Source organism: Cavia porcellus, unplaced genomic scaffold, assembly GCF_034190915.1.
Source record: "Cavia porcellus strain 051 isolate PalLab524CR breed Dunkin Hartley unplaced genomic scaffold, mCavPor4.1 scaffold_25, whole genome shotgun sequence".
Lineage (NCBI taxonomy): Eukaryota > Metazoa > Chordata > Mammalia > Rodentia > Caviidae > Cavia > Cavia porcellus.
In genome coordinates, this window is record NW_026947508.1 from 15,180,179 (window position 1) to 15,197,824 (window position 17,646).

Sequence of the window (17,646 nt, forward strand, 5' to 3'; positions counted from 1 at the left end):
TATAATTTGGCTCAAAAGTGAACTTGCTGGGGAACAGGGGCATCTGGAGGAGGCAGCTCCCAGGAACAGGACCCCAGGAACCTCGCACAGGGCTGTGTCAACTGGAAGCAGACCTATTCTCCAGGGAGGGGCTGCCGAAGCCCTGATGTCACAGGCTGGCCCCTTCTATCAGGCGTTTCTGTCAGACTCTGCAGGAGTTAGGAGTCAGAAAGGCTGCAAAGTGGCCTCCTGCCTCCTCCTGGGCTCAGGAGAAGGCGGAGGAAAGGGCTAGGGGTGGGGGGAGGCAGCACCAGCGGTGTGCGCATGGGGTGATTGTCATGGTTACGCTCTGACAAAACAAATGGCTCTGCTTCCTGCAGGCCACCTAAACAGCCATCGCAATGTGGGCATTGATCAAGCTGAACACCAGGGCAGTGAGCGCTGGGCTTGGGCACTGGAGCCTGGTCCTGGACGCCCTCTCCAGCAGCTCCAGGCACAGGCAGGCAGGCGCTGCGGCAGATAGAGGGAGCATTTGCCAGACACATGTTGCTTCTGGGGCAAGGTAAGGGCCAGCACTGGGCTCTCCTGAGTACAGGGGTTGTGCGTGTGTGTGCATGTGTGGTGACTTCTGTGCCCTTGTACAAAAGTGTGTGCCTGTAACCGTGTGTGTGCACACACTGTGGGGAGGGGCTGAGGGTGCTTCAGCCTCAGAAGTGAGAGAAAACGACCACATGTTGCTGCTGCCGGTCCTGTCCTCTCTCTCTCTCTCTCCCTTTCTCTCCCTTCGTTCTCTCTCTCTCTCTCTCTCTCTCTCTCTCTCTCTCTCTCTCTCTCTCCTCTCTGTCTCTCTCTCTCTCTCTCTCTCTCTCTCTCTCTCTCTCTCTCTCTCTCCTCTCTGTCTCTCTCTCTCTTTCTCTCTCTCTCTGCTTCCTGTCCGTGCCACCTGTGTCCACCGTCCCTGCCCATCATCGTCTCCAGTCTGTCTCAGGGCAATCAGAAGCGCAGCAGGCTGCCCACCCCCAGCTGCCTGGCTTACGCCTGCTGCCCTCTGAGTGCCCAGCGTGACTGTCTCAAAGCCGCTGGGCGAGCGCACACTCTTCTCTGAGCCCCACATCTCTGCGCTCCTGCCAGGTAAGGGGGTTCTGGACAGAGGGATCTGTGTGGTGGGAGGTGGCAGGGGGAGGGGACCAGGCATGGGATGCAGCCTGTGTCTGCTGACACATCAAGCCCCCGCTGGAAGTCCCGTCATAACATCTCCTGCGGCAGCCCCAATAGTTCCGTCCTGGTGCTTGGCACCCGCAGCAGACAGGCTTGGGAGGGGGGTGGAAGCCAGAGTCTCCCTTCCCTCCCCCGCCTGCTAGGAAGAGCAACAGGCACCTGCCTGCCTGATTCCTCATCCCTCATCCCTGCTCCCTTCTCTCTTTCTTTCTCTGTCTCAGTCTCTATCTCTATCTCTGTCAGTTTCTGTCTCTGTCTCTGTTTCTCTGTCTCTCTGTCTCTCTCTCTCTCTCTCTCTCTCTCTCTCTCTCTCTCTCTCTCTCTCTCTCTCTCTCAGTATTCAGGGCCCTTCTTCACTTTTTCCTTTGAGATTTAAGCCCATACCCTGGCTTTACCTGTGTGAACCCAGCCAGATCATGGGACCTGGGCAGGGGCCAAAGGGCACTGGAAAAATACAGTCCTCCCAGGTGGAGGGTTCAAGGGCACCAGGCTTGGCTGGGTTGGCAGTGAGGGGCTGAGCATAGGTGGGTATGTGCACATGATACATGTGGGTACAGAAGGGGCGTGGGGCACATATGTGTAGAAGGGTGTCCCTTGAGGGTAGTGACTTGTACAAGTAAGCACAGGAGTTGGTAAGGGGCTGTAGTGTGACTATATATGCATGTGTATGTGTTTGGAGGCACATAGATGGAATGCTCTCTATTCCTGGTACGCAGGCATTTAAGAGTATAGGTGTTCGCGAGTGTGCATATTGTGTAAATTGTGCACATGCTTGTGCATACACAGAGGACTGTGGGTTGAACCTGACCCAGAGATTGCTGGGTATGATCCCCAATGCCTGTCATGTGACAACAGTGCACTTCTCATCCAGTCTTGGCTAGCATCCATCTCCAGGGGTTGGGCCATTTCTCAGCCCAGATGATGGTCCAGGGCTCAAGGAACGCTGGACACCATGCCCCCATGGGTGACCTGCAGACCCCACTGCCTTTCTGGCATGGGAGAGGCCATGGCTTCCAGCCTGCAGGTGATTCAGGTTCTGAGCATCCTCCCCAGACTTAGCTTCAGGAGCTGGGGGAATTTAGGGCCCCATGGCCTCGAAAGTGGAATGACAATCAGCCCAAGATCTGGGCTGGTTGATCTCAGAAGGGGATCCAGCCATTGGTTACCAGGCCATTGGTAAAAGTGTTGGGTTGAGCAGAGGATCCACTAGGATTTCAACACAGTTGCCCTGTTCAGAGGGCCCGAGATGTCCACTTGCAGCCTCAAGTAACCTGGCCACCCTCTCCCTGGTCCAGAGGGAGGATCTCTGTCCTTCCCTGTACCCTCACTGCAGCTCTGTTTCCTGTATGCCCCTCCCCCGCTGGCCGACCTCTCAGCACCAGACAAATGATGTTAACTGTGGGCCTGTGGCAGGCCAGCTCCACGGTGAGAAGGGACTCAGTGGGGAGCAGGGTCAGTGAAAGAGGTGCCCAGGAGCTCTGGATCAGGACCTAGCTGTGGATTCCCGCTCAGGTTTAACTTGTCCTCTCTGTCGGGTGCTTGGTGTTCTCTCTGCACTGGGCCACCACTGGCCAAACTGCACAGACCTCCCCTTCTCCTGCTGTCATAGGCATCTCCACTCCAGCCAGAGTAGGAAGGAGGCTTGTCTTTGCCAAGAAGAGGGCCAACAGACATCCCCGAGTATGCTGGGAACAGTGGCTCAGCGGCTAAGCACGGCTCAGGTCACCAGGAGTGCACAAATCTTTTCATCCTATTAATTCCCTTTAAGTGAATGAGGCTGCTCATGGAAAATCAGCAGAGTGTTTCCCCATCAGCACTCCTGGGGCGTTCACCCAGAGGAATAGTTGACACAGGAAACACTCTGGGCTCCTGGATTCCTTAGAGACAGGAACTCGAGACCAGGGATGCTCAGTTAAGAAGGCTTCCAGATGGAGTGGTATTAGCGTGGGGACTCTGAAGGAGTGACAGGTCCATGTCTCTCATGCGGACAAACGAGGAGCAGGGAAGGGCTGGAGACGAGCACAGGCAGGGCTGGGAGGTCTTGGCTGACTGGCACCAGGTTCCTCAGTTTGAATGAACAGAAAGAATAGGGTGCGAGGGAAAAAGAATGAAACCACTCAGTCCCGTGTGCCGCTTGACACCAGGCAGGGCTGGGTACTGGATCTTGGTTCCCAAAGAGCTGGTGGTATTGGATAGAAGAGGGAATAATAATTAGTTTTCCAAGCTTGTATCAGCCAGTACTCATGAAGTGTTCTTAAATTTGAGATCTTTGAGCCACCTACGAGGCAAGGGGCAAAGAACTGAGAAGGTCTGAGCCACGGAGGGAGGGGCCATGCCACAGGTACACACTCGTGACTCTGGAGCAGGTTGGGCATAAACCCCTTGGGCAGAGAGCAGAGCTGGCTAAGGGAAAGACCTGATGTGGGGCCTTGGGAAGTTTTGTTCCTGCGGTGCGTGTCTCCCCGTGGTCCTGTCCCTGAGAATGAGTCCGGCAAAGTGACAAGGAATGGACAGCTTGATGGGAGACCAGTGCCGAGTTTGCCTCCAGCCTTGTGTGTCTCCTCACTAATGACCACCCATGGGGTTTAGCTGAACTCCCAATTTACAAATGATGAGAGAGAGTCTTGGATGTCCATATCTTGGAAGTTTTTTCCCAGGACCATCATTTTAGCTCAGAAACATTCATAGATCCACTAGGCAAGTTTGATGATGCTGCCATAACAAGCCATGATTTATTAATCCTTGCTCACGACTCATATCCAAAACGGGTCACACATGTCATTGTCTAAAACTGGATCCAGGTTAAGAAACATTCCCTGTGGACATGTGTTTTCATGCTTACTGTGGCAGCAAACAGGCCAAGTTTCCTGCACGCACTGACTTTTAAAGCTTCCACCAGAAGTGATCTATTTCACTGCCGCACGTCTTATTGGCTGAAGCTAGATGTCAATCAGGCCTTCTCAGGAACAGGGATGTGCAGCCAGCCACGTGCCCACAGGAGAACCCAGGAGACCTGTCCAAACGCATAGGGATTATACACCAGCTAATCAAGGGAAATAGGAGAGAGAGGAAAGGTTGTCTTGAGTTAAGATCATTCAAGAATCTTAGCCTCCAAATCTGGTCACTACCACTCAGCTCTGACCTGCTGACAATATCTTGTGGCCAGCAGAATTGGCATTTGCCTCTCTTAAGTCCCAACATGGCAAAGCAGCAGGGGTTTTTTTGTTTGTTTGTTTGTTTGTTTTGTTTTTTGTCTTTTTCTTTTTTATCGGTACCGGTGATTGAACTCACGACGGCCTGCTTGCAAGGCAGGTGCTTATGCCACTGAGCTAAAGCCCCACCCCAGCAGGTTATTTTTAACAGAGAAAACTCTGCCATAAGAACTCCGATCCCTTCATGTTACCTCCCCCCATGAGCCACAATCTCTGGGTCCCTATTTTTTTTCTTTGAGACAAGGTCTCACTGCGCAAGGCTGGTCTTGAACTTGCAATGATCCTCCTGCCTCAACCTCCTGAATCCTGGAATTGCAGGCACATACCATCGCACCTGGCTTCCTGATCCTTAAAAATAGGGATAATAGTCTTTATTTTGCCCCACTCTTAGAGTGCTAGTTCATTTGTTGATATAAAAGTGCTTCAGTTGTAAGTTGCTTTGTGTGAGGTATGAGTGATCATTATTATTACCTTCGTGACTCAGTAATGGATTCAAAACCATTTATTTGTCAGGGACTAACACCTTCCCGTGATTTTTAATCCTATCATTTTCAGCGATCCAAAGTATCAAACACTTTTCTAAGATCTCCCATTTCCAAGCCTTGTGGGAGGTCTGGGCTGGGCCAGCTCTGCCACTATTTCCCATTTTCCCAACACAGGACAAGGCCACCCAGGCACTGCTAAAAGTGCTTCCTGTACTTTGTTTCTCCCCAGCAGTGCTGTGTGACAAGCTGTGCAGATCAGGAAACTGAGGCTCAGCAAGGTGGAGCCACTTGCCCATTTGGCCTAAGTTGGAGCCTGGCTTCAAGCCTGGCTCTGCTGGGACTCCAGAGTCAGCTCTGCTCAGGCCGGGTGAGGAGGGGTCCTCGGCAGCTGCCCCCTCTTGTTCCTACCTACTTTAGTCTCTGTAGCTGACGACCCCAATTGTAACTGAGACTAAGAGAAGGCTATTCCCTTGCATGTGTGGATAAGGGATAATGTTGCTGTGGATTTTGCATGGCATAGTGTTAAACCCAGAGGCGCCAGAATGACACTTTCGGGATTCAAGTGTCAGAGCTTTACCTAGCTTTCTGAACTTGGATAGTTTTCTTAACTTTTTTTTGTCTTTTTGAGACAGGGTCTTGCTATGTAGTGTAGGTCAGCCTTGAGTTCATTTCGTAGCCCAGGCTGGTCTCAAACTTGCAAGGATCCTCCTGCCTCAGCCTCCCGAGTGCTGATCACCACCACTCTTAACATCTCTTGTGTTCACTTGAATCATCTGTTTCTCAAAATGCATGTCTAATCCATAATTGCTTAACACTGTGCCCAACTCAACAACCAAGCCTGTTCAAAGTATCAGGAGGCTCTAAATCCTAAAATGCTGTCTCCTTAAGCCGGCTTGGCAGTGGGGAATTCGGCATCCTAAAGGCAGCTTCTCTGATAGCTTACTGTTCTTTATTAGCCTTCAGCTGGCTCTGAACCATCCAAGGGCACTCTAGATCTCTTCTAAAGCTCTCCTGCAAGGCAGAGCCCCACAAGATCCGTTTGAAGGCCTCTCAGTGTGTCCACCGTGTTCCTTTCACCTCTTTATTCTGAACATCTCCCAGCAGACATCACCTCTAATGTGCTGGCTCTGCAGGACGCAGAGCCGTGGTGCTGATCACCACTGCTGCTGGAAACTCCCTCACCCACCTCTGCAAGGCCAAGAGCCAGGGCATGCAGAAGCCTGGGGATCACGGCAGCCACACTCAAGGAGAGCAGCGTCTGGAGAAAACTGAGCTGCCTGCAGCTGCATTGAGGGGCTTTGGCTGGAGAGAGGAGCAGGGACCAGAGGGACATGGTCCCCAGCCAGGTCCTGGGGCTACATTCCCTGCCACCACTTTGCTGTGTGACCTTGAATCAGTGGATCTTGGTTTCTTGCCCTGTTAAAGTGGGGCGATCTGCCTTGTGGAGTCTTCATGGGAACTAAATAAATTAGTGTCCCCCTGGCCCTGCAAAAACAGCAGCCCCTCTGGGGACAGACTAAGCAGTCAATGCTAGGCCCCCTTAAATTGGTGGGAGCTGGGCACAGCAGTTCAGGGTGTGCAGTTCACACCTCCTCTCTCTCCAGGCCCTAGGTCAACTTGGGAGCGATGTGTGAACTCATCTTGCCAGTTACAATTGACAGATAAAGATGCTGGGTCTCAGGTACAATTGGGGATCCGCCCCTGCTCACTCATTGATTCATGCTGAAAACAGGAGTCAAGAGGATTTTTTAGCCTTGTGGTTAAGAGCTCTGTTTCTGAAGCCAGAGTCATCCACTTAAAAGCGTATCACCTTGAGCAAGGGATGCATTTCTTCCTCTGCTCGGGGTTCATAGTCATGTCAGAATGTTGTCAGAGTGTTGTCCTGAGATCACCTGGACTAATTCATGAAAAGCATTTAGGGCAATGCCTGGCATACAGTCATTGTTCAGTATGTGTTTGCTGTTTTGTTTTTATGGGTGTGTGTGGGGGGGTATTTTTGCTTTAAATGTCCGGGAACTGTTCGATATGACATGGAACAGAACAGGTGACTAGAACAGCTTTGGTGGCTACACTTGAGGCTACACTTTCAGGGATGGGCACGTATGAGACACTAATGACCAATCTTTCTTTATGTTCCCCCTGCTGTGCTGTGTACCAAGCCCAACAGGCATAGCCATGGCAGTGCATGTGACAACAGGGCTCCGGTGCGGGGTCTACATGGAGTGAATGGCAGGGTTGAAACTCAGCCCTGTGGATCTTAACTCCCCGATGTGTCGCTGACCATCACCCTGCCACCCCATGGCTTCTCTGTGCTGTATGAAAGGTCAGGGGAGCAGCCTCACACCTAGGCACAGACTTAACTGTGATCTCAGAGGGGAGCTAAAGCAATGGATATATTCTTCCTGCCAACATCCGGGCTGGGTCCCTGGGGTGCCTGGGTGCAGATCTGAGGCTTGTGAGTGGCTATGGCTGTCTGACTAAGTGCCAGAGCATCTGCCTGGAGAGAGGCTAAGTAGGTGGAATAGTAAGACCAGGAAGACATCCCAAGGAGAAAAGACAGGTAAAGCAATCACCAATCTTTCCAGAAACTGGGGTGGGCGTGCTCTATTCAGCATGTCCCCTGGAATCCTCACAATAACTCTGGCCAAGAACAATCTTTCATCAGCCCATTGCATAGAGGGTAAAACCAAGTTTCAAAGGCAGTTCCAGTGGAAAATCATTGGACAGGAGAGAGAAAGACAGGTCCCAGGAACAGAAATCAGCTCCCCCATCTGTCATTTCTCTGCAAAGAGGTGGTTTGAAGAGATCACAGGTCAAGGACCTCTCTTTGCTTCCCTGAGTGCCTCAGTGAAGAGCTGTTCTAAAATATCCTGCCTCTGTTCCATCACCCCGCAAGCAAGCTCCTCCTCCGCCAACAGCAGGGATGGGCTGAGATGCTGGTGGGGGTGGACCTCAGAGAGAGAATCCATTTAGTGCCTTTTGATGAAGCCACAGGGATGCTGAGAGCTCAGCAGGGTGTGCTCACCCTCAAATGTGCCCCTGGGAAGGTGGTGGAAACTGAATTTGTGTAAATGGAATCCAGTTCTCAAAGTGACAGGTGGGCTCATTTCAGCAGCCTGAGGCTGGGCATTGGAACCTGACTGGACCCCAGGTGTCAGCCCACCTGCCAGCCAGCACATTTACATGTGATTAAACCACCCCTTCCCGACTTTTAAGAATCTTTGCGAAGACCCCACCAACAGCCCTCACTCACCTGCAGCTTTCCAGTATGAATGTGCATGCTTCTCCCTCCCTCAGCAAGCCCAGGCCCAGCCTCTGGAAACCATGGGCAGCTGGACCTCAGGCTCCTTGGTGCTGTCTGTTCTGGACATTGCACTGCCCAGGTTCCAGGCACTCAAGCAGCGTGAAGACACCAAGCCCTGTGAAACCTGGCACTTTATGCCCTGATGATTCTTCCACCCCTCAAAAAAGCTGACAGCTATGTCTGAGACAGAATCCTACAGGCTTTGGGTCAAAGCAGGATTTGGCCACCGTTCAGAATGGACCCAAGGCCTTTTCCCGTTCCCTGACACATTTCATGCTATAAATTTGCTCACTCATTCATTCAACAAACAGAGCACACCTAGTCATTCACTGCTGAACATCAAGGGTAGGCCTGATGCTAGGGAGCGAGGCAGAGTTCTAGCCTCAACTTCTAGGGAGGGGAGGCTTCTCTGGGCTAGGAGGGGAATAAAAGGCAGTATGAGGGCATCTTGCTCCCCACTGTGGACCAGACTTAGCACAGCATAGGGGACATAGTATGTACTCCACACTCATCTGCCGACCAGACACACAGCACATAGACGATGAGATGAATGGCTTGAGAGGAGCTGGCTCTCATAGTCGGGGGGAGTGTTACACAGTGCAGAACCCTAAGGAGACTTCATGAAGGTGGTCTTTGGGCTGGGCCTTGAAGCATGGGATGATTTCTTCCAGGGGCGGTGGCATCCTGGCAAAGCCACCAGAATCTGCAGAGCTGTTGCAGAGGAATAAATAGCAAGAGGTCTTGACTGGGACCAGTAGCATGGGGTAGGGGTCAGAAGTATGGGTTTGTCATGCACCCTGGCTGGGTATAAGACCAACGCGGTGACAGAGGAAGAGGACAGTAATCTGAGATCCTAGAGTTCTAGAAGCTTAAAACAATCTAGCCAGATACGGAAGACCAGCAACTGTCCCACTTGGAAGGGAGTGTGGTGCTGGCCTATTGGTGGTGCTTAAGTTCCCATGGGGCTATGAGAGAGTGGACTTCACAGAGGGACAGGAGATAGAGAGGACAGGGACACCTCACAGCCAGAGGTAAGTCGGAGGAGGACAAAGCCAGACTTGCTTGGTAGCTTAGTCTGAACCTAATCCAGGTCTGGCTGTACCCACTCAGCCAAGGCACCCAACCTTTCAGAGCATGACCTGGGGATCTGGCCAGGGTGAGGGCAGGGGGCTTCCAGAGTGGCTTTCCAGGAGCAGATCCTGTGTCTGGGACAGCAGTGAACAGGAGATGCTAAGGGCTGGGGTAGATTTCACCTCTAAAACCAGAAGCAGAATCAGAGAGGTCACTGAGACCCATGCCTGGTCAAAAGCCAGGGACCTCCCCGGCTCTGCAAGTCTGGTGGAAGCCAAGGCCACCCCACAGGATAAGAAACTTGCCTGAAGCCAGTGTCACCTGACTACAGAAGAGCAATGGGCCAATTACTCTGGAAGTGGCTGTCTGGAACTCTAACCCCAGGCAGGACCCCGGAGACTAGGATTTGGCCACCACCCCACCAGTTCCTGCCTTTCTGATTTCTGTCTGAAAAGCAGATATGCCCTTGATCTTCTTGACCCCAGCCAGGAGTCCTGACGTGGACTTTTCCTACTTGTCATGATGGCTGGGGACCAGCAGGCCTCAAGACTCCTCTCCTGCTCCCCTCCTGCACATCCCTGCCTCTCGGGCACTTGGCACACACTGGAAGGCAGCCTGGCAAAAGAAGGAACAGATGTTAGAGATGAAGGAAGGTGTTCACATCAGCATGGTCACAACTGGCTGCATAACACTGGGCCTGATTTCTGCTCTGAACCTGGGAAGTGGTGGGAGGAGTGAGCACTGGTGAGAACCTGGAGGGCGCCCCTTAGAGTCTCTGTGCAAAGCCTGTGCAGAAGCTGGGACACAAAAGAGGAGGTAGGCCCAGAACTCACTGGCCAGGGGCTGGGGATTTAGCTCAGCAGCATAAGCACTTGCCTTGCAAGTGTGTGGTTGTGAGTTCGATCCCCAGTACTGATAAAAAAAAAAAGAAAAAGACCAAAAAAAGAAAAAAAAGATCTCACTGGCCCACAAGGGAACCCATTATAGAAACCTGTGAGGCTGCACATTATAAAGGGTGGCACCAGTGCCTTAATCTGTGGGATGTGATGATAGACAAGGTCCCTGGAAGAAGGAACATTGGAGGGATGGATGGGGACTTCTTGAGGAAGCAGCAGGAGAACTGGATCTGCTAATGAGCAGGACTTTGAAAGGCAGAGAAAGGTTTGATTAGCACCCGTTTAGCAAGCACTTGGTGAAAAGATCTGAGGGGTTGGAGGAAAATGAACCTGAAGAACATGGCAAGAGGTGACACTAGACAGAGAGAGAGACCCAATGGGAACAGCCTTGGATGCCACACTAGGGATAAAAGCAACAGAAGCCATTAGGTTCATGGGGAATATGTGTATATGTATACACACCCACAAGAGCATGTTGATGCATGTGGGTGGTGACAGAGAGGACCAGAAGGAAAACAACCTGGAGGCTGAAGGGCCCGTAAGGAGACAGTAGAGATGGTCCAGGCAAGAGCAGTGATGCAATGAGAAGGGATGGGAGGACTTCAGAGAACCCCTGGGCAGAACATGGAGGCCTGGGAAAGCTCAGTGCAGCAGGTTTCGTAGCCTCATGAGTAAGTCTACAGTCCTGCTTGTGTTCAATTCCCGGCCCCATCTCTGGTTAGACCTGAGCCCTGATATGTTCATCCCTAAAAGGATAGTTATGATCGCAGCACTTGATGGGAGTGGGGTTAAAACAAAAGGAGCACAACTCTGAGGCCATCCTGAGCTACATAGTAAGTTTGAGGCCAGCCTGGGCACGTCAGTAAGTCAATAAACAATCAGAAGTACTTACCTCTGAGAGATGCTGCGAACTCTGGTGTGCAAAGCACTTGAAGTGGGATTTTGTTCCTTCAGCAAATACTTACTGACCTCTCCAGGGTGCCCAGGCTAATGTATAGGTAGCACACCTGGTAGCAGGCAAGCTGAAACAGAATCCCTGCCCTCAAGGATTTGTGCTCTAGAGGGTGAGGAGGCGCAATAAAAAAGGTAAATACACATAATAGACATTGTGGCGTCTGAGGTTCAAGGCATGAGATTGGAAGAGGAGGCTGAGCAAAGGGACCGAGCACAAAGGAAGCAGGAAGTCAGAGGATGAATGCTCAGGGAGCTGATGCTCTGTTCCTGTTCCCGTTCCCATGATGATAGCAGGACTTGGGCCAGGTGCCAAGTGGGTGCTGAAAGGAAGGTGTGACGGGGGCCTTGGAGATGGCCATCAATAAGGGACAGGGTAGCCAAAGGCAGCAGGACCCCAAGGAGGAGGACGCTTTAAAAAGGCATCAGAGCGTTGGCCTTGGAGCAGGGACCAAAGACGGGACCACATCCTCCTGCCTTGGAGGCGTGGAAAGGAGCCCCCTGGAGAGAAGGTGGGTGGTGCAGGCACTCAGGTAAGGACAGAGCATCTCAGGAGCCACACAGAGTACAGGGAGCTTGCAGGCTGCGGACAGAGTGCTGGGGGCAGAGGCCACAGCGGCTAGGCCAATGGCTAGGGGTTGGCACAGGGTGCAGAATGACGCAGAGTCTCCTGTGGTCTGTCACAGGTGAGTAGGGTCTCTGCAAAGGCAGTGCAGGGAGGTGTAGAGCCCTGGTTGGCACACACTGGAACAAGGAGTCCCTCAGACGTGGTGGCCAGAGGACTTCTGTCCCTCAGTTGGACCAATGGAACTCCAAAGTGGCTGGCTGGGCACTGTGATTATAAATGGACTCGTTCATTCAACAAGTACTTACTCTCCACTACCAGTGCAGGAACAATTCAAGGCCCTTGGGTATTTAAGAAAATCAGGCCCCAATCCCTGCTTTTGTGGTGAAAAAGCAGATGATATGTAGTGGACGTAATACATATTTCAATATAGTGTGCTGGTGATGTACACAATGAAACAGATAAGGCTAGGAATTGGAGGGGAAGGTGGGGAAGAGGCTACACGATTAAATAAGAGGCTATAGGTGGTCTCTATGAGCAGATACCATTTGGACAAAAATCTGAAGGGCTGAGGGACCAGACCATTTGACCACCTAGGGGAAGAGTGTCCTCAGGAGTGGGAAAAGCCAATGCAAAATGCCCAAGGCAAAACTCTAAAACAAAGACACCAAGAAGAGGTCAGAAAGAAACCAGGCGCTCTGTGAGCCCTTCCCTCCCTCTGGAGCTCAAGGGACCTGGGAAATTCAGGAGACGGAGGCCACAGGGTCCCACAACTGGATCCTTGCGGAAGGACCACTCGGGCTGCTCCGCTGATGCTCGGAGAAAGACAATGGGGTGGCAGCTGTGGAGGTGACAGGAAGGGGTCTGACTCTGAGCCTGTGGTTTTCTTCTTTGTCTCTTCCGCCAGTTTCCAATCACCTTGCCTTGTTCCCACTGCATTCCCTGCACCAAGTGCCCTTCAGTGTCCTTGGGGGTGACTGACATCATTCATTCACGTCACCTTGTAAATATTTACCCAGCCAGGCATAATTATAAACAATGCTCTGGCCAGAAAGAAGGCAATCCTTTGGGAATCGTCATTTCTAGGCCATCGGGAGACAGTCTTGGCATTTAACAGACAAACCAGGAACCTCCTGGGAGCAGTACAGAAAGAATTTCAATGTTCATATTCAGCCCAGCAGTCCACCAAAGAAGCACAGTCCATTGCCCACGTTATTTGGATCTTTCTATGAGCCTCTTGGAGGATGTGCAGTGGGACCCAATTTATAACTCTGGGCAGCCACTTCTTTTTTTTTTTTTTAATCTTTCTTCTTCTCAAATGTTATGTATGTTTGTGCTCCACGTAATTACCTTCATCTTGAGGAATTGGTACGGATACATATTGCATCTTGATCACCTCTACCCCAGGTCCTCTTCCCACCTCTGCAGAGCATCTTTTGTTTCCTGCCACCTCTTTTTTATTTTGTTCTTTAAATTATTTATATTTCGGGTTTCTCATATGAGAGAAACCATGTGATATTTAACCTTCTGTGTCTGATTTAGTGAGACTTAGCATTACGGTCTCAAGATCCATCAATTTTCTTGCAAATGACTCACTTTATTGCACATATACACCACATTTTCTTCATCCACTTTATACAGTGATGGGCATATAGACCATTTCCATAATTTAACTACTGTGAATTGTGCTGCTATAAACACGGGTTTGCATCTATCACTGTAATATGATGACTTTAAATCTTTCAGGAAGGTATCCAGATGAGCTATAGCTGGGTCAGATGGAATTAGGAATTTCTGCTTTTAGCTTTTTGAGGACTCTCCACACTGATTTCCCTGGAGGGCACCCCTTCAATCCCCACCCAGGCTGTAAGCCCCTCCCTCTCCTCCCGTCCCCAGCCCCAGCCCATTTCAGCCCTTCTTTCCTCCCCCCGCCCAGCCACTTTCCAGACTCATCCTCAAAGGCAAGGAACTGGGCAGACAGGTTGTGTGGCAGGCCAGGGAAGGAGGAAGGCAGGAAGCAGGGAAGACAAACACATAAAGGATGCTCCTGACCACCAAATGGCCCACTCACACCAGACACCATCCCTAGAGCCAGGCCGTAGCCTCTCACACTACCCAGAGAGGCACTGGTGATTTTGTCCCTGCCCCCTGGTGTTTCCTGTGGCTCAAGGCCCACTTGAAACGCAGCTTGGGAAGAACCCAGGGGTGGGGGCAACTGTCAGCATAATTGCTCTCCACTCCCACAAGGATGGCCTTGGTCTCCTCCTAGCAGAAGTCCTATCCAAGCCCCAGCTAAACCCATGTGTCCTTCAGAGGCCTCAGTCTTACATCCAGAACCAGATACACCCATCAAAGCTTTGGCGTCTCAGCTGCAGAACACCTTATAAGGTTTTTTAAGGACAAGATGAGGCAATGTGACAATGTGTGTGCCTGGCATATTTTCCCTGTTTTCATAAATTCCATAAATCGTCATTAGTCTATCTTCCTGCTCCCCAATTTCCTCTATTGCAAGATAATAAATTCCTAGAGGGTGGGCTGTGTTTGATCCTTGTATACCCAGTGGCTAATTAGGGGCCCAAATACAGTAGGTGTTTATCAATACTGAATGAATCGATGAAAGAAATGCAGGAATTAGGCCCGCAAGATTTCTGGCTTAGGCTTTCAAAGAAGTTCTGTTATTCTTAAAGGGTCAGTGCAGAGTGAGTCTGGCCCTTTCCTGTCAGACTGCTCTCATCTAAGCCCCACTCTTCAGGTGTGGGGCCTTGTGGGAAAATCGGGTTAGACAAGATGTCCTTGGAAAGACTCTACCCCTGGGCTGAGGTTTAAATCTAAATTCACTGCATACTGAGATGCTGGTTCTCTGGAGCAATATTTCCCGATTGGCATTCCAGACAGGAGTGAGCCAGGGTGAGAAGGAGAGAGGGAGGGTGGGTAACCGGAGAAGAGTTGTGTTCAGGAAATGAACTCCGCCATCTTGTTCTGTCCCTTTGGAGAATCCAGGCACTGCTTTGGCCATCAGGACAAAGCGTTCCTGAGAGAAGGTCCTGAGGATCCAGCAGCTCTCTCCTGGTTCTTTATCTGCTTCCAGTCATCAGGAAGGCTGGGAGGAGATAAGCCAGGCTGAGAACTGTCTGGGTCCCAGCCACAGAGAGCACAAAATTAAAAAGATGCTGCTGGTCTAATGGGAGCCAGGGGAGTCATGAGGATCTTAGCAGAAACATGAAGAGGACCAAGAGGCAAGGAGCTTTGTTCTTTGAGAAAAAGAAGAGTAATTAACAACACTGGACAGACTTTCAAATAGATGGCATCAGACTACCTGCCCTTGGAGGCTTGACCTGGTTCCTATGTCAGAGAAAAAGACCAGGGGAGAATCTGACCTTGAATTTGTGTTCCGTGTCTTTTGTGTGAGTTTGCTTCCTTCTGTCACCTCTCAAAGGCAGGCAGTGTGCTCAGGACAGAAAGCCAGCTCTAGAAGACGGGTGCCTGAGGATGCTGGGCACACTCTCCTCCCTGCAGAGGGAACCCAGATTGACACTGAGGGATGTTTCTAGATACAAAACAAGTGTGGGATGAACCCACCAGGCTGAGTCACAAGCCCGGCGGTGGAAAGAGCAGGACACACTTGAGGACCGGAAGCTTCCAATGGCAATAGTTATGATGACGGCTGTGAAGGCACACACCAGGCCACCTTGAGAGGTTTAGTGTATATTCAAAGAGCAATAGGAAGCCACTGGCAGTGAGACAGGGTGGAGGAGCAGCACAGTTGTGTGCACTCTGTGTTGAACACCCCTTCTGGTCACTGAATGGAAAATAATTTTCAGCCAGGAAAATTAGATCCAAGAGATCAAAAGGAGCTGAGGTCCAGGTGGAGAGGGTGGGACCAGGGCGCTGGGGACAGAGAAGAGCAAACATGGAAAGAGGAGCAGGAGGAAGCAGGAAGCCTCTTCGGAGAGAGACCACAAGCCCTGGTGATGGGCAGGGTAAGGGAATGCTAAGACGTGGCAGGAAGAACACACCTAGAGTCATGAAGACTGCCCTCACTCTGGTGTGTCTGCAGTATCCAAGAAGGGGCCTGCCTGAGTGAGCCGTGCCAGGGCTCTCACTGTGCAGAGAAAAGTCTGAGGGTTAGGCATCACGGGACTCGCAAAGGGATGAGCTGGGAGGCCATCCTAGTGCAGACTGCGGGCGGATCTCCTGGTCGGACAGGAAGCCACTTTGGCTCTTTCCCTGTCAGTGAATCCCAGCAGGCCTCAATTTCTCTACCTTTTCAGTGGAAAGAAAGAATGGTGATTTCTCTCAGAAAATATTGGTAGTGATCATGGGCTCGCTACCTGGGAGATCCTTGTCAAGACTGAAGAGACTGAGGCCCTGACTGCCAAGGCTGGGGGCAGGTTTTTGAGAGGAGTGGAGAGCTTCTCCCCATGTCCTGCCGGCCCTGTCTCCTGCAGGCCCTGAAGGCTGAGTAGCCAGCGGGATGCCTGGCCTGCTGAACCTCATCACCGGGGCAGCCCTGCCGCTCACCGCATCTGATGTCACCTCCTGTGTCAGCGGATACGCCCTGGGCCTGACCGCCTCCCTCACCTACGGCAATCTGGAGGCTCAGCCTTTCCAGGGTAAGACCCCCATGTTGCAGCTTCCCAGAGGCGCTGCTCCCACATGCTGAGTGTCCCTTCTGACGTCTACTAGATAATGGACACTGGGCCAGTGCAGTGACCTCTGCGTCTTAGTCTCCTGATCTATAAGATAGGAACTCCATGTCTACCTCACGGGCCTGGAAGCCAATAGGAAGAGAGTCTGGATTTGAGCCGAGGAGCTCAGCCCCTGCCCCAACCAATTGTCCAGCACTTGGGACACAGGTATATTCACAGAGCCAAATGGTCAGTGCTGCCCTCTCTGCAGGGAGCCTTCCCACAAGCGGAGTCAGGACTCAGCTAAAGCCAGGAGACCCAGCCATGAGCTCTGGCTTCTATAACTTTGGGGGAGCCCTGGTCTCCCATAATATCAGGGTTCTCCTCTCTGCCTGTCCAGACACCAGGGAGTGCAAGGAGCAGAGGATGGGGTAAAGCAGGAGGAAGGGCAGTGGGACCTGAATGACAGCCTGTGAATAAAATCATCCGTGTGAAGCAGTCAGGGTGGGGACCAAAGGCCTGCCAGGTTGCTTGTAAATCAAGAGTCTCTCATTCCATGAAGAAGGGCATGACCGAAGGCTGGCCAGGAGACTAACTGTGGCCAAGATGTCCTCTTGTGCAATGATGGGGCCCCCTAACCACTGAACAACCTCTGACCTCCCACCTTACCCCATTCCAGGGCTGCCCTGAGGACTGACCCTGGCTGAAGGGAATCTGCAGGGAGACTTTCTTCCCTGCACAGATCTGGGGAGAGCAGATGGCCCCGCCCCTCTGTGTGAGAGCCTCTAGAGGAGGAGACTTGCAGCAGGACCCACATGAATGACTTTGAGACAGATCTGTGTTCCAACATGGGGAACAAGGGGTTCACTCCCATTTTACAGATGAGGATACTGAGACTCGGGGACAGGTAGTCAGGGTCAGTGGAGGACTTACCAGGAACCCTGCAAACTGTGGATTTGCTCTTTAGCAAGACACTCCAACCGATCGTGTGCACTTACAGTTTGAGAAGCCCTGAGATATATAAGTAGTGTGGCACATGTGTCATACAGGGCACATAGCTTAACACACGGTAGCTATTGTTTTATTGATTGTTGTTGCTTTGATTTTCATGACAGCCCATCTTGCAGATGTGGCCATGACATTTAGAGAAGCTACACATCCTATCCCAGGTCACTTGGCTGAGAGATAGGACGGAGACTGAAGTTGGACCATAATTTATGCCCTCTAAGGGCCACCCTGAGTCCCATCGATTGTACAGGTCAAAGTCTCAGGTTCTTTGCCCAGAGCAAGGTGTGCGTGCAGGGCAGGGCTGGGCACCTGCAATGCTGACCCCCTCC

The 17,646-nt window shown here is 51.6% G+C and overlaps 1 protein-coding gene across 3 annotated transcripts in view; it reads left to right on the forward strand.

Moving 5' to 3' along the window:
• The first annotated feature begins 273 nt into the window (after positions 1-273).
• Vwa5b1 (von Willebrand factor A domain containing 5B1) overlaps positions 274-17,646 on the forward strand; it is a 55,645-nt gene continuing 38,272 nt past the window's right edge. For 2 of the 3 annotated variants that reach the window (XM_063235659.1, XM_013154167.3), the window contains exons 1-2: positions 274-541; positions 16,130-16,294. In XM_063235659.1, the coding sequence (XP_063091729.1) occupies positions 16,156-16,294 (139 nt within the window). In that variant the 5' untranslated portion in view covers positions 274-541; positions 16,130-16,155. Of the gene's footprint in view, positions 542-906; positions 1,111-16,129; positions 16,295-17,646 lie in introns of those variants that run through there. The other variant, XM_063235660.1, reaches the window with a different exon arrangement.